The sequence below is a fragment of the Phoca vitulina genome, unplaced genomic scaffold, assembly GCF_004348235.1.
Source record: "Phoca vitulina isolate PV1807 unplaced genomic scaffold, GSC_HSeal_1.0 scaffold41, whole genome shotgun sequence".
In the NCBI taxonomy this organism is placed as follows: domain Eukaryota; kingdom Metazoa; phylum Chordata; class Mammalia; order Carnivora; family Phocidae; genus Phoca; species Phoca vitulina.
Window position 1 is genome coordinate 10,610,580 of NW_022589744.1, and position 13,387 is coordinate 10,623,966.

At 52.1% G+C, this 13,387-nt stretch overlaps 1 protein-coding gene across 1 annotated transcript; it reads left to right on the forward strand.

Moving 5' to 3' along the window:
* Positions 1–904: 904 nt before the first annotated feature.
* CD300A (CD300a molecule) lies at positions 905–12,186 on the forward strand. Its single transcript, XM_032429973.1, has 8 exons — positions 905–1,210; positions 3,266–3,601; positions 4,320–4,485; positions 6,722–6,816; positions 9,874–9,911; positions 10,368–10,466; positions 11,302–11,465; positions 11,688–12,186. The coding sequence occupies exons 1-7, from the start codon at positions 1,150–1,152 to the stop codon at positions 11,434–11,436; spliced, it is 930 nt and encodes a 309-aa protein (XP_032285864.1). The 5' UTR covers positions 905–1,149; the 3' UTR covers positions 11,437–11,465; positions 11,688–12,186.
* Positions 12,187–13,387: the final 1,201 nt, after the last annotated feature.

Genomic DNA, 13,387 nt, shown 5'->3' on the forward strand with positions numbered 1-13,387 from the left:
AGTAAACCACCAAGTATGACACCTCTACCACAGTCTCCTGTTCCGTTCAAGATCTTGATGTTGGATCTCCACGAGCTTTACTTAATCTGTGACTGCATTGTCATAGAAATTCTTCTGATGCCTACCTAACTCTGTGCTTGGAATCTTCCGGAGCAGAATGGGCAAGTCTTCTTGGTTCCCTTGTGCCTTCCCTGGGGAAGGGGCTCCTGTGGCCAGAAGGGAGGAGGAAAGTGAAAATCTTCCAAGGGGCAGGGAAGGAAGGGCATTCTTGGGACTCCAGAGCTAGTTCAGGACTCCCTCTGGGTGACACTCAGAGCAACCACAAGCGCTCATGATGTCACATGTCAGGGTTGGTTTCCTCTGCTCATGTGGCCTTTCTGTGCAAGCTGAGGGCACTTGTCACGGGGAATGTGTGTGTGTGTGTGTGTATGTGTGTGCATATTTAGCATCTGAACTCCAGGTGGATCATGGCAGGAGGGGGTCCTTGTAAGCTTGCTAAGTCCCCACTCTGCCCAGCCCTGAGCTGGGACCAGTAGGGGCTGCAGAGGAAGGAAGGTCACAGCCTGGGGACACGTTTCCAAGAGTAAGAACCATTCAGGGGCTCTGAGGTCACTGTTCCAGCTTGGGGGTCTGGGCCTTGAGCTGGGGGCTCATAGAAGGGGAGCTCCCTGGGGCAGCCTCACTGCAGGTGCAACCAAGGCTGGAGAAGGAAGCTGGCCCTGGCTCCGCCCCACTGGGTGCTCACCCTGACCACAAGGAAACCAGAGGAATTACCGGGCCCAGAAGGAAGGAAGCCAGGCTCTGTGGTCTTGGGGGTGTGATGGAAGGGGGGGCGGGGCGCAGGCCTGCGGCACTGTGGGGGAGCAGGGGTCCCGGCACTGGAAAGACCTCTGGGATCTGTGACACAGCTGGGATGGGTCGGAGGGTGCCTGGGTCCTCGGGGTCTCAGCCCATCATGGTCCCCAGAGGCTTTGCTCCCTCGATGTCCTTCATTTTCTGACCAGCTCTAGGAACAGAACCTGAAGATACTGAACCAGGAAGCAGAGGCACAAAGAAAAGCAGAAGTGGAAGACTTGGAGACTTGACCCTCCTCCTTGAAGGGGCCTGAAGCTGCCTGGTGCTGTTGTGGGTGACGTCCGTGCAGGAGGGATGACTTGGCAGGGCTGGGTCGTGTGGCTGCCTTGGGCTCTGCTGCTTCTCTGGGGCCCAGGTGAGGGGCTGCCCGGACTGAGTCTTCCCCGGGGAGGGAGGCTGTGGGGGGCAGGGCTGCAGGGGAGGTGGCGGCGGGTCAGCACTCGAGTCTGCACTCTGCACAGATCTCAGAGCAAGGTGTGCTCTGTCCAGCACGGATGTGGACAGGTGGAAGGACTGCACCCTAGAAGGGCCAGGCACGACTCAGGGTCATGCACCCCACCTTCCCTGAGCCACAGCAGGGTGCCCAGAGGGGCTTTGTGGGAAGTTTCGGATGAATTATTACAGGAAGAAGGAGGAGAAAGCAGGTGGCGGCAGAGTGGGTGGGAGAGTGGCCGCTGAGCCTACCGAGGGGAGAGGCCGGTGTCTGGTGCAGGGTGTGCGGGAGGGCTGGGGACTGGCGGGAGCAGGCCACGGTGTTGGGGACACGGAGGTGTGTAGCCAGGGCAGCTCTAGGGGCCAGACCCGAGGGCCAGGGGCTCTGTCTCCCCAAGACAGGGAGATGGGGCCAGAGCAGAGGGGAAGGTGGTGGGGATGAAGGGGAGGGCAGAGAAGGCACGGGGAGGGAAGGGAGGAGAGCTTCTCCAGCGAGCAGAGGGCTCCCTGTTTCTGGGGATCCAGCTTCTGTGTCTCTCAGGAGCCCACTGCACACAGGCATGCACAGCCTCATCAGGTCTATCCCTGGGATATTTAAAATCCTTTTGGTTGTTTTGATGATAAATTGCATGTTTTCTCTGGCTCTATTTGCTAACTAGTTGTCCACAGGAAAGCTATTCCTTTTGTGTATTAATGTGGAAGCAGGTCACCCTGGCACGGCTTGTCTGTCCCTTACCCTCTAGGGTGTCCTTGTGTTTCATGAGATCTGTCTGCAGTGGGAGTTTGTGGTTCCTTCGGGATATCCGCTTGTCTCCTTTGTTTCTCTCATCGGCCACAGGCTGGTACGGCCAGAATGATGCCCGGGACGGAGGTGGCAGGGACCATCCCTGCCTTGTCCCTGACGAGGGCAGGTGCCCAGTGTTTCCCATTAAGCGTGAAGAAGGCGTCCGTTTTTGTCTCTTTACAAAGTGGTTTTTATAAACAGTAGCAATGGGTGTTGGATGCTTTTTCATTATCTATGGAGATGATTATTTTTTCTTCTTTGAACTATTAAGGTGGTGAATTATATCAAGAAATTCGGGCCAGATTTTAGTCTCAATATATCATGCTGCTTTCATGAAGAGAATTAGGGAGGTTTCCCTGCTTCTATATTCTCTACAAGTGTTTGTTCCTTGAAGGTTTGAGAAAACCAATTTACAAAACTGGGTTTTACTCTTCTTTTTTTTTTTTGGACGACAACTTTTTTGTTTTGGATTAACCCCCAGCTTTATTGAGGTATAGCTACCAAATAAAAATTGTGCATATTTATGGTGTACAATGTGATGTTTTGATATACGTTGCACCTCACATACTTGTCACCAGGAAAGGTCTCCTTGATAACACACATCTTCACTGGTCTACATTAAAAAGAAATATATTCTGAGCCAATATTGGTAATTTATATTTTCCTAAATATAGAAAATCATTGGTTTCATCTAAGTTTACAGACTTACTGGTAGAGGCTTGCAAATAACCCTGGTTATTTTTCTTATGAATTGTGTATGTGCGTCTCCTCCTGTTTTTCTAGATTTGGCTACCACCAGAATGTTTGTCACTCCCATATAAAAAATCAGTTTTCCAATGTATATGCTAATTCCACTGTTTTTCTGTTTCCTAATTCACTAATTTCTACTCTGACCTTACTCTTTCTTTCTCCCAGGGTGATATGCATGTGTTCCTCTCCTGACTTCCTAAGTTGGAGGATTCACTTGTTCATCTGGGGTTTACTGGGATAAGATTTCATGACCCTGAGCAGCCAGAAAGGAGGCTGGGGTCTGGAGGAAGGGGCTGCTGTGATAAAAAAAAAAAATCTTGGGGGTGACAGCAAAGGAGGGGGGTGACCAATATGAGATGGGGCAACTTTGGGGGGTGATTCCCAGGATGCCCCTGACGACCCAGGCGCATCTGGTAAGGGACCACACTCGGCTGTGTTTTCCAGGTTGTTCATCTCTAAGTGGCCCCACGTCCGTGACGGGCACCGTGGGGGGATCCCTGAGCGTGCAGTGTCAGTACGAGGAGAAATTCAGAGAGACTGCCAAATACTGGTGCAAGAGACCATGTGTGTGGAGTACTGTAAAGACCAAAGAGGCAGACAGAGAAGTGAGGAGCGGCCGTGTGTCCATCAGGGACCATCCCGCCAACCTCACCTTCACAGTGACCTTGGAGAGCCTCACAGAGGATGATGCAGGAACATACCGATGTGGGATCGATATATCAGGAATGCTAGGATATATGTTCGACCACACCTTCCCCATTGTGGTGTCTGTGACCCCAGGTGAGCTGTGGACCCCCCTCCCCCAGCGCCAGCACCAGGGCTGCCTGCAGGGTCTCAGGTTGGATTGGATGAGGCAGGAATCAGGTCAGAGGCTTGGAGCAAACTCTGTGTGTGTGTGTGTGTGTGTGTGTGTGTGTGTGTAAGGCAGGTAGTAGTAGGAAAGAGAGAGTCGGGGAGGCTTCGTGGAGAAGCTGGCCCCTCTGCTCAGCCTTGAGAAGACAGGGTGTGCAAAGGAGAGAGGGAGAGCCTGGTGCCAGCCCTGCGGACGCCCAGAGCCACGCTGTGGGAGGGTGGGAGCCGAGTGGAGAGGCAGGTGGCGCCCGCCTGGCAGTGAAGGTGCTGGGTGCAGCCGGAGCTCCAGCTAGGTGGTCAGATTTGCAGGTTAGACAGAGGTCTCGGGCAGGCAGCCTGTGGCTGTGGCCGGGGGGGGGGGGGGGCGAAGCTGGAGTCCAGGGGTGACCTAGGGGGGCTCTCCCAAGGTCCTGACCCTCCTCCGCAGGATGGAATCAGGACTGTTGGGGGCGGGCAGTGCCCGTGCCCTGTTCGGAAACGCACACTTGGCTCAGGAGAGCCCTGGGGAGATTTTGGCCCCCGGGGTCCTCCATCCTGCCCCAACCCTGAGTGAGCATTTTGTGTGAAATCAAACCCCAAAGGTCTTGGCAAGTAGTGGGAGAGTCCGAGAGAGCTATCCTGGGTTTGATTTGTGTTTCCACACCAGCAAAAACATCCACCCCACCTGTCAGCATCACTGTAACCCAGATGTCGAAAAGCACAGCTAAAATTATGATCATGCCGACCCAGCCCTCCTCCACTGCCCCGACCGCCGTGGGAGCCACCCGCAGTGCAAGCAACCAGGAGGAATTCCCGCCGAGCCAGGGCCTGGGGTAAGGTGCCCTGTCCCCTGTCCCCCGACCTGGAGGTGGGCCCTCTCCTCAGGAGTTGCTCCAGGGCCGGGGAGAAGCTTCGGTAGGGATGGAAGGAAAGGAACTTCAGCGAGGGCCAATGATCCTAACAGGCACCTGCTACATGCCCTCTGTGCATGTTCTCATTTCACCAGAACCCGGTCCCATTACTGCCCCCGTGTTCTAGAGGAGCAGACAGGGGGGCTCAGAGAGGTTAAGCGATTCACTGGGTCACATAGCTATGGGAGGCAGGCTGGGCTTCAGCCCAGGTTTATGTGACTCAGAGTCTTGGGTTCTTCCTTCTAAACCTGCAGTTCTTGACCTTTGGGGGCACAAACCCCCAGGAGAATCCCACAGTGTTTATAGACTCTCTCTCCAGAAAAATATGCGCAGGTGTAAACCATTTCGGAGGTTCTCAGACTCCTTATCCCGGCACCGCCTTGTGTCCTGGGATTCAAACCTGGAACTGACCACCTGGAGTTAGCACAGACCCCAAAGGCAGAGGGCTCAGCCCCATAAGACTGCCTGACTTCAGATGCCAGAGCACTTTGGGCATCCCTAGGCCATCACGTTTCTGGCCAACTGGTTATGAATTTGGGAGTTCCTATGACGCCTTTGGGTTCTTAATCTGCTAGATAGCTCACTGAATGCAGGAAAACGCTCGCTGTACTGACAAATATGGTTTTATCATAAAGGATAAAGGCCAGGACCAGTCAATGAAAAGACACATAGGGTGAGGTCTGGGAGGGTCAGTCCTGAGAGCAGAGCTTCCCTGCTGACTCCCAGGGGAGTTGGGGCACATCACCCTCCTGGGACATCGATGTGCTCACCAACCGTGAAGCTCCTGCAAGCTCTGGTGCCCAGAATTCTTACTGGGGTTCCTTACCATGATTGGTTGAATCATTGGTCACATGATTGAACTCAATCCCCAGCCCCACTCTGCTCCCTGAATTTCAGGCTGGCTTAGAGCCTCAAGTCTCTATAATAGTGGGGTTGGTCCTTCTGGTGACCAGCCCCAACCCTGACTCACCTCATCTCTTAGCATAAACTCAGGTGTGATCCAAGGGGTCCTTGAATAACAAAGGCACACCTACTATTAGGGAAATCCCAAGGATTTAGAGCCTTCTTTCCAGGAGCCAGGGGCAAAGGCCAACCAGATTTTTTTTTTTAAGTCATCTCTACACCCAACGTGGGGCTCAAACTCACGACCCTGCAATCAAGAGTCCCATGCTGTACCTACTGAGCCCGCCAGGCGCCCCCATTCAGATTCTTTATTATATGACACCCCGAAGCCCTTCCACAGGCCTCCTGTCAACCCAAGTGGCAATCTTAACATCAGGCAAGGTGAAATTCAAGCCCCGAACACACTACTTCCAGAACTGACTGCAGATACACACACGGGGGCAGAGGTAGGTTCTGCGCAGCTTGGAGCCTGTGCAACTTGGTGTATGTGGGGGACGAGGTGCATCGTTAAGGAAAAGACTAGAACATTATGAAGGCAGACATAAAAGGAGTGCCTAGCCTAGCAAGTGAGGGACCCAAAGTCATCTTCCCATCTGCTGTGGCTTGTTCACAGGAGAAATGACAGAGCTACCAGGCACCTGGGTGGCTCAGTCAGTTGAGCGTCCGACTCTTGATTTCAGCTCAGGTCATGATCTCAGGGTTGTGGGATTGAGCCCTGTGCCTGCTCCACATGCAACAAAGAGTCTGCTTGAGATTCTCTCTCTTTCTCTCTCTCTCTCAAAATAAATAAATAAATCTTAAAAAAAAAAGAGAAAGAAATGGCAGAGTTATAAGGCAGTTTTTTTGCAGCAGTGTTTGTAATTACAAGAGACTGGGGGAAATGCCAATGAAGAGGGAAGAATTCAATAAATGATGGTCTGTCCATGCCATGGAATGGTAGCAGCTGTGAAAACGAGTGGGGTCTTCTTCATGCACAGAGATGGAGAGATGTCCACGATGTACTGCTAGGTAGAAATATAGTAGTGTATTTTGCCTCCTTTTGTGAAAGAAGGAGGAAAATAATATACATTTATATTTTCTTGTTTCTGAATAAAGAGCCTCTGGAAGTTTCTAAAATACACTGCTTGTGTGTAGAAAGGAGACTATGCTATCTTTTTTTTTTTTTTTTGAAATGTGACCTTATCTATCTATTGCAAATAAGGGGGGGCACTGCAAGCTCCTCGCCTGCTCAACACTGCCCTGTGTCCCCCTCTAGGCTCCAAGTACTCCTCTCCTTGTTGGCACTTCTGCTGCTTCTGCTGGGGGGCAGCTCGCTGCTGGCCTGGAGGATGGTTCGCAGACGGATCAAATGTGAGTCAGTCCCCGGCCAGGTGGGGGGGTGGGCCGGCACACCCTCTCGTTTTCGAGGCTCTGTGTCCTTGTTCCCCAAAATGGGCATCATATGCATACCCTCAGTCTACACATCCTGGCTGACCCTAGAGGCCAGACCCCAGAGGGGGTGTCCCCGCTATGGTACAGGCTGGGGGGGGGCTCCCTAGAAGGTTGTCTGTGAAGCCGTCACCCTCTTCTGTTTAAAACCCTTCCATGACATCCTCAAAAGTCCAGGTGTCTCCACAACCAGTCCCGCCCACTCCTTGCCCATCGTTAACACTCCGGACGGCAGCTGATCCCAACTTCCTACAACCTGGCGGGAGCTATGACATCAGTCTCCCCTTCTGCATTTGCTCTGGGCCCCTGGAGTGCCTTCCTTGCCTTCTCTTGCTGGCTCACTCCTAGTGGGCCTCCTGGCCCTCAGACTTCTTTTCTTCTGGCTCCTTCTGCTGGCTCCCTGAAAGTAACTGGGGGGCCCCTCCTGGCTGCACCTCTGGACATGCACCATCATGCCCTTTTCACTGCAGATTGTCCCCACCTACCTCCTTGCCCATCTCCCCACCAGCCTGGGCTAATCCTCAAGATCAGGGAGTAACTCGAGAAGGCACATAGTCAGTATTTGTTAAATTAACATATTGTTTAATATCTCCAGCCACTAAGGGCCCCCCAGATGCTTTGGGCATCCCGGGCCCCACTTGCTCTCCTCTGAGCTCAGATTAAAAGAGAGAACATGTGGGGTGCACCCAGCACCCTGTCCGGCACTCAGTTAAGTAGGGGCTCAAGAAACTCAACGAGCCAATTAAATAAAATGAGGCACAGAAGAAGGCAGATGTGACCTTCTTGTTGCTGGCCAGAGGCTGTCACCCGAAGGAGCTCAAATTTCTGCCTGAGTTGGAGTGTGAGCCTTACATTTCCTTCTTGTTCTGAAACTTTTTGACTCTATGAGCAGCCGGTTCTCAGGGGAATCTTTGTCCAGCCTCAGGGGACGAGGGGTGTGTACTCCACAGAGGCAGTGTTCTGGGAGCGGGAACATGCTCAGGGTGGGAGAGTGGGGAGGGGAGGCCCGGCCACCCTGAGCTCTTGCCTCCCACGGCCCCTCCCCATGGTGGGGGTCAGGCCTTTAGAAGAGAAGTCAGCCCTGGCTTGTGTGTTCCTGACATAGGGAAGGAAAACCACATCCTCTTCGCCATCTGCTTCTCCCACATCACTTTTGAGGGCCCTCCCCCCTCACTCGGGCCCATGCGGTGTGGGCCTCCCCAGGGGGGATTTTCCCAGCCGCGATTGCCTCCGACGTCTCTGCCCTTTCACCTAGAGAACCTCCCTTCTAGAAAAGGGATATAAGATGGTTCAAAAAAATAAGTAAAAGCACAAAGAAGAAATAAATCCCCCATAATAAATAAGAAAGAAAACTCCCACCACTTGGAGAAAAACAACCACTGACATATGAGGTGTGTCCTTCTAGCTGCTTTTCTTTTTTTTTTTTTAATTAAATTTAATTATTTGAGAGAGAGAGAGCATGTGCCCAGGCACATGTCGCGGGAGGGGCAGAGGGAGAGGGAGAGAATCCTCCAGCAGACTCCCTATTGAGCACTGAGCCCAGTACGGGGCTCCATCCCACGACCTTGAGATCATGACCTGAGCCAAAATCAAGAGTCAAACGCTCAACCGACTGAGCCACCAAGGGGCCCCCCAGTTGCTTTTCAATGCTTTCTTTTTTTTTTTGCACTTAACCTGTTGTATCATTTTCCCTGCCATGAAATGTTCTAGAAGTCTCTTACTGCAGAGTTTAACGGTGTGTGTGCATGTGTGTGGGGGATTACACCTTGCTTCACTGAACCTCTGTAACAAGAGAAAAGCCTTGTGTTCAAATATCCTGACTCTCCCTCCCCATCCCTGCGAGTCTCAGCTCCTGTCCCCTCACCGTCCCCTCCCCTCTCCGGCAGACTGATGCCTGCCCCATCACACCCACTGGCTGGCGGTGCGGCCCCATCAGCCCGTTTGTCATTCACTCGCTTATTCACTCCCTCCCTCCCTCTGTCACGCACACAGCACTGCTGTCCCCAGCGCCTGCTGTGACAGGCTCTGGGCGACACTGTCGTGACCGGGGTAGACGGGGCTCCACCCTCAGCATGCTTCCTGTCCAGCTGGCTCCCATCCACATTCCTTCCCCGGTGATGTCCGTGCAGCTACGGGCGGCCCACCCGCTCCTGGGGCTCCGGGTGGCAAGGGCCAGGGGTGCACAGAGCCTGACTCAGCAGCAGGACGCTTGCAGAGCAAACTGCAGGTGCCAGGAGCCCGAGGTTGTGCGCCCCGAGCTGTGATCCCCCCGAGCCACACGGTGTCCTGAATGTGCGGGACAGCCCCCCAGGCCAGGGGACTGGAGCAGATGACCCCCGTGACCTCTCCTGGTTTGAAACAATTCTAGGTCTCCACAGGACAGTTCTTCTTCTTCTTTTTTTTAAATTAGAAAAAATTTTAGGGCTTCCTAAAACACAAACCCATCCCCAGCAATTCTGATTCCGGATGTCTGGGGCAGGGCCTGTGGATCTGCGTTTTTGTTTATTGTGGTAAAAAGCACATACCGTGAAATTTGTCATTTTCACCATTCTTGAGTTTATAGTTTGGTGACGTTAAGTATATTCATGTTTTGGTGAAAGAGATCTCCAGAACTGTTTCATCCTGCCGACAGGTCCTTCTAAAGGGTGTCCTTTACCTCTCTTCTCCCACCCGGGAACATTCTTTGAGTGACTGTTTTGAGAGCTAGCTTTGTTTGGCCACTCTCCCCAGGCCAGTGCGCCTTCCTTCCTGCTAGTTTATTTCTCCACGCCTCCACCCCCTCATTCATTCGTCTTTTCCCTCTTCACCAATTCATCCTCTCGGCAAAGTCTCGAACTCTTACCCAGTGGCAGACCCGAAGCGACAGGTCCCTGGGGCCAAATTCTCTAGGGAAATTCCTTCCTCCCGATGGATCATAAGGATCCCCATTCCTGCCTTGTTCTGGGATTCAAACTCCTAACTCTTCTCCTGTCTCTTTAGCTGGTGAGAATCCAGAGCCACTCCGGACCCCTAGTCAGGTAAGACAGGCTGGAGGTGTACCGGGGTGGCTGGCGGGGAGAACAGAGGATGTTGGGGGCTTGAACAACCCCACTGGCTAGTGGAGGTCTGAGTGCATGGTCGATGGATGGAGTGGGGTGCTCGCCCAAAACAGGGAGAGTGATCCCTGGGAGATCTGGTCATTGGGTCTTGTCTTGAGCTCTGGCCAGTCTGTCCCTACCCATACCACCCCATAGAAAGTGGAACGGGGGAGGGTCCTTCGATGCTGACCTAGGGGGCCAGTTAAATATTTCCCAGAGAAGACCAGAGTGGGGGAGGGAGGAGGCAGGTGGGGTGGCTGGGGCACCCAGGGCATCGAGGGAAGGGGGAGATGTCTGCACACAGGCAGGAACAGAGGCCCCTCTGGGCTGGACCGTGGAGGGGCTCCGTGGACACCCACCAAGTCCGCCCATCTCCTGCCCACCTGGGCTACTCAGCAGGGGGAGCCCCACTATGCGAATCTGGAGCTGCAGATGTGGCCCCTTCGGGAAGAGTCTGTGCACCCGAGGCAGGAGGAGGTGGAATACAGCACAGTGGTGAGTGCCAGCGCCTGGCTCCCACACGGGGGTCCTGGGCTCTGCTAGGGGTACCACCCTGGGGGGTGGCAGCAGGCAGAGAGGGAAATGAGGGGCTGGCTTGCTGATCTCGTGGCTCTTCAGCACTGGTCACACAGAACGTAGGGCAAGTGTCGATTCTGCCTGAGCTTGGTGTCACTCTAGCTGGGGGCTGGCGCGGGAGATGAAAGGGCTATCAGGGTGGTCAGTGAGAGTCAATAGTCAGTAAAGCATAGCATTTATTAAGGACCTACTGTATACCACATGCCAGTGTGAAAGCCTGAGATTTCCCACTGTTTTGGGTACCATTATCTCTTCTGTATCAACTCTCCTTTTCAGGTTTTGAATCAGTGACCCCCTGTAGGTCAATCCTTAGGCACAGAGACCGTAAAGTGAAACGTGGAAGAGGTCCGCCCCTCACTGGGGTCAAGACCCACCTGCTAGTGAAAGAGTTCAGGGAGAGGTTGGGGGACTAGTTGTTGGAGAAGATGAGGGGGAGACACGTGGGCCTGGGACTAGCAACATCCTTGTTTTTCTAACTTGGTGATTAATGATCTCAAAGTGGATCCTAAGCATTCTCTTCCCCCCCCGCACCCCAGCCCCGTGCCCGGGTCTGATGCTTGGGACTTTGTGCTGTGTTTTCACAGGTGGGGTGAAGCAGGGGTGTGGGCAGGACAGTGGGGAAGTCTGGACACCCCCACCATGAAGGCCCCCCGCCCCAAGCCTCCTCCCCCTCGGGGGTCCCCCATCTCCATCCTGAGCTGGGGGCCCGTGCTTCTCCCCCCTCTCCCTGAGCCTCCCGTCTCTCTCTCTGCAGATGGCTCCCAGGGAAGAGCTTCACTACACGTCCATGGTATTTGACCTCCAGAGTGGGGATTCTAAGGCCAACAGGATTCGCTCCCAGAGGACCCTGGAGGAGGAGACACAGTACAGTGTGATTAAGAAGACATAAGCCTGTGTCACCAGCCCCACCATCTGGAGGTCTCTGTGGGCCACAGAAGCCCAGGACCAGCCCCCTCAGCCCTCACCCGTGTCCCCCTCAGCCTGCTCCCCTCGAGGGTCACTAACAAGGCAGCTAGGCGCCATCAGCCTGACTGGCTTCGCTGGGGAGGAGTGGGAGTGGGATTCCAATGGGGACCTGTAGGAACCCTCCATCCCACAGGCTCTTGTCACATCTTTCCTCTCTTCTCTGCTTCCTTCCAGCTGTGTGTGGAGGGCAGGAGCTCAGTCCTGTGTGGCTCCAGGAAAAGACGTGACCCGCGTAGGATGGTACCTGCAAATACCTTTATAAATCACAGCTCCATGGAAGTGTCTGGATCGCTGCAGCATGGGGACAACCAGCGGAGGGATCGGGAGAATACAAAAGCCCTGAAGATGGAGTCTCCCTTGTCTCATGGACAAGGATGCTGAGGCCCAGAGAGCAGAGGCTTGCCCATGGTTCCAGAACCAGTGGCACATTCCTCTGGACTCTTAGATAACTTTACTTTTAATATTAAGAGATATCAGTACAGTTTAAAATATCTTCGGAGAGAAGAAAAAAGTTATTTAAGCCATGCCTCCTCTGTGCCCACAATCCTGTATTAAAGAAAGCTCCTCCCTTTTGAAGGCTGAATAGTAGTCCATTGTGGGATATAGCACACTATGCTCATCCTTTCATCCATCGATGGACACTTGGTTGGTTTCTGTGTTTTAGCTATTGTGAATATGTTGCTATGAACATGGTATCTCTTTGAAACCCTGCTTTCAATTCTTTTAGATATATACCCAGAAGTGGAATTGCTGAATCATTAAAAAAATCTATTTTTAAGCTTTTGAGGAACTGCCATCCTGTTTTTCCACAACAGCTGCACCATTTTACATTCCCACCAGCAGTGCACAAGGCTTCCAATTTCCCCACATGCTCTCCAACACTTGTCTTCTGTTTTTGTTTGTTTGTTTTGATAGTAGCCATCCTAATGGATGTGGTATATCATTGTAATTTTGATTGGCATTTCCCCAGCGATGAGCGATGGTGAGCATCTTTTCATGTGCTCGTTGGCCAGCTCTGTGTCTTCTTTGGAAATGTCTATTCAAGTCCTTTGTCCAGTTTTGAAATGAGTTTTTTTGTTGTTGAATTTTAGTTGTCTATTTATTCTGGATAATAATCCCTTATCAGATATATAATTTGAAAATATTTTCTCTCATTCTGTAGATTGCCTTTTTATTCTGTTGATACATCTTTGATGCACAAAACTTTATTTTTTTAAAGATTTTATTTATTTATCTGAGAGAAAGAGGGAGAGCAAGCAAGCACCAGAGTGAGGAGAGGCAGAGGGAAAGGGAGAGCAGACTCCCCACTGATCAGGGAGCCCAATGCAGGGTTCGATACCAGGACCCTGGGATCATGACCTAAGCCGAAGGCAGATGCTCAATGGACTGAGCCACCCAGGCGCCCCTGATGCACAAAACTTTAATTTTCTTGATGTCCTATTTGTCTATTTTTTCTTTTGTTGCTTTTGCCTTTTGGGTTAGATCCAAAAAATCATTGCTGAAGTCAATGTTGTGAAGCTTCTGCCCTATGTTTCCTTCTATGAGTTTTATAGATTTATGTCCTATATTTAGGTCTTTGATCCATTTTGAGTTTGTTTTTGTATATGCTTTTAGGTAAGGGACCAACTTAATTCTTTTGCATGTAGACATCCAGTTTTCCCAACACTGTTTATTGAAAAGATTGTCCTTCCCCACTGAATGGCCTTGACCCCTTTGTTGAAAATCATTTGACCACACTTAGGAAGGTTTATTTCCAGACTCGATTTTACTCCATTGGTCTCTATGCCTGACTTCATGTCAGCATCACTGTGTTTCAGGGTTTTTTTTTTTAAGATTTATTTATTTATTTTAGAGAGAGAGAGTGTGTGTGTGTG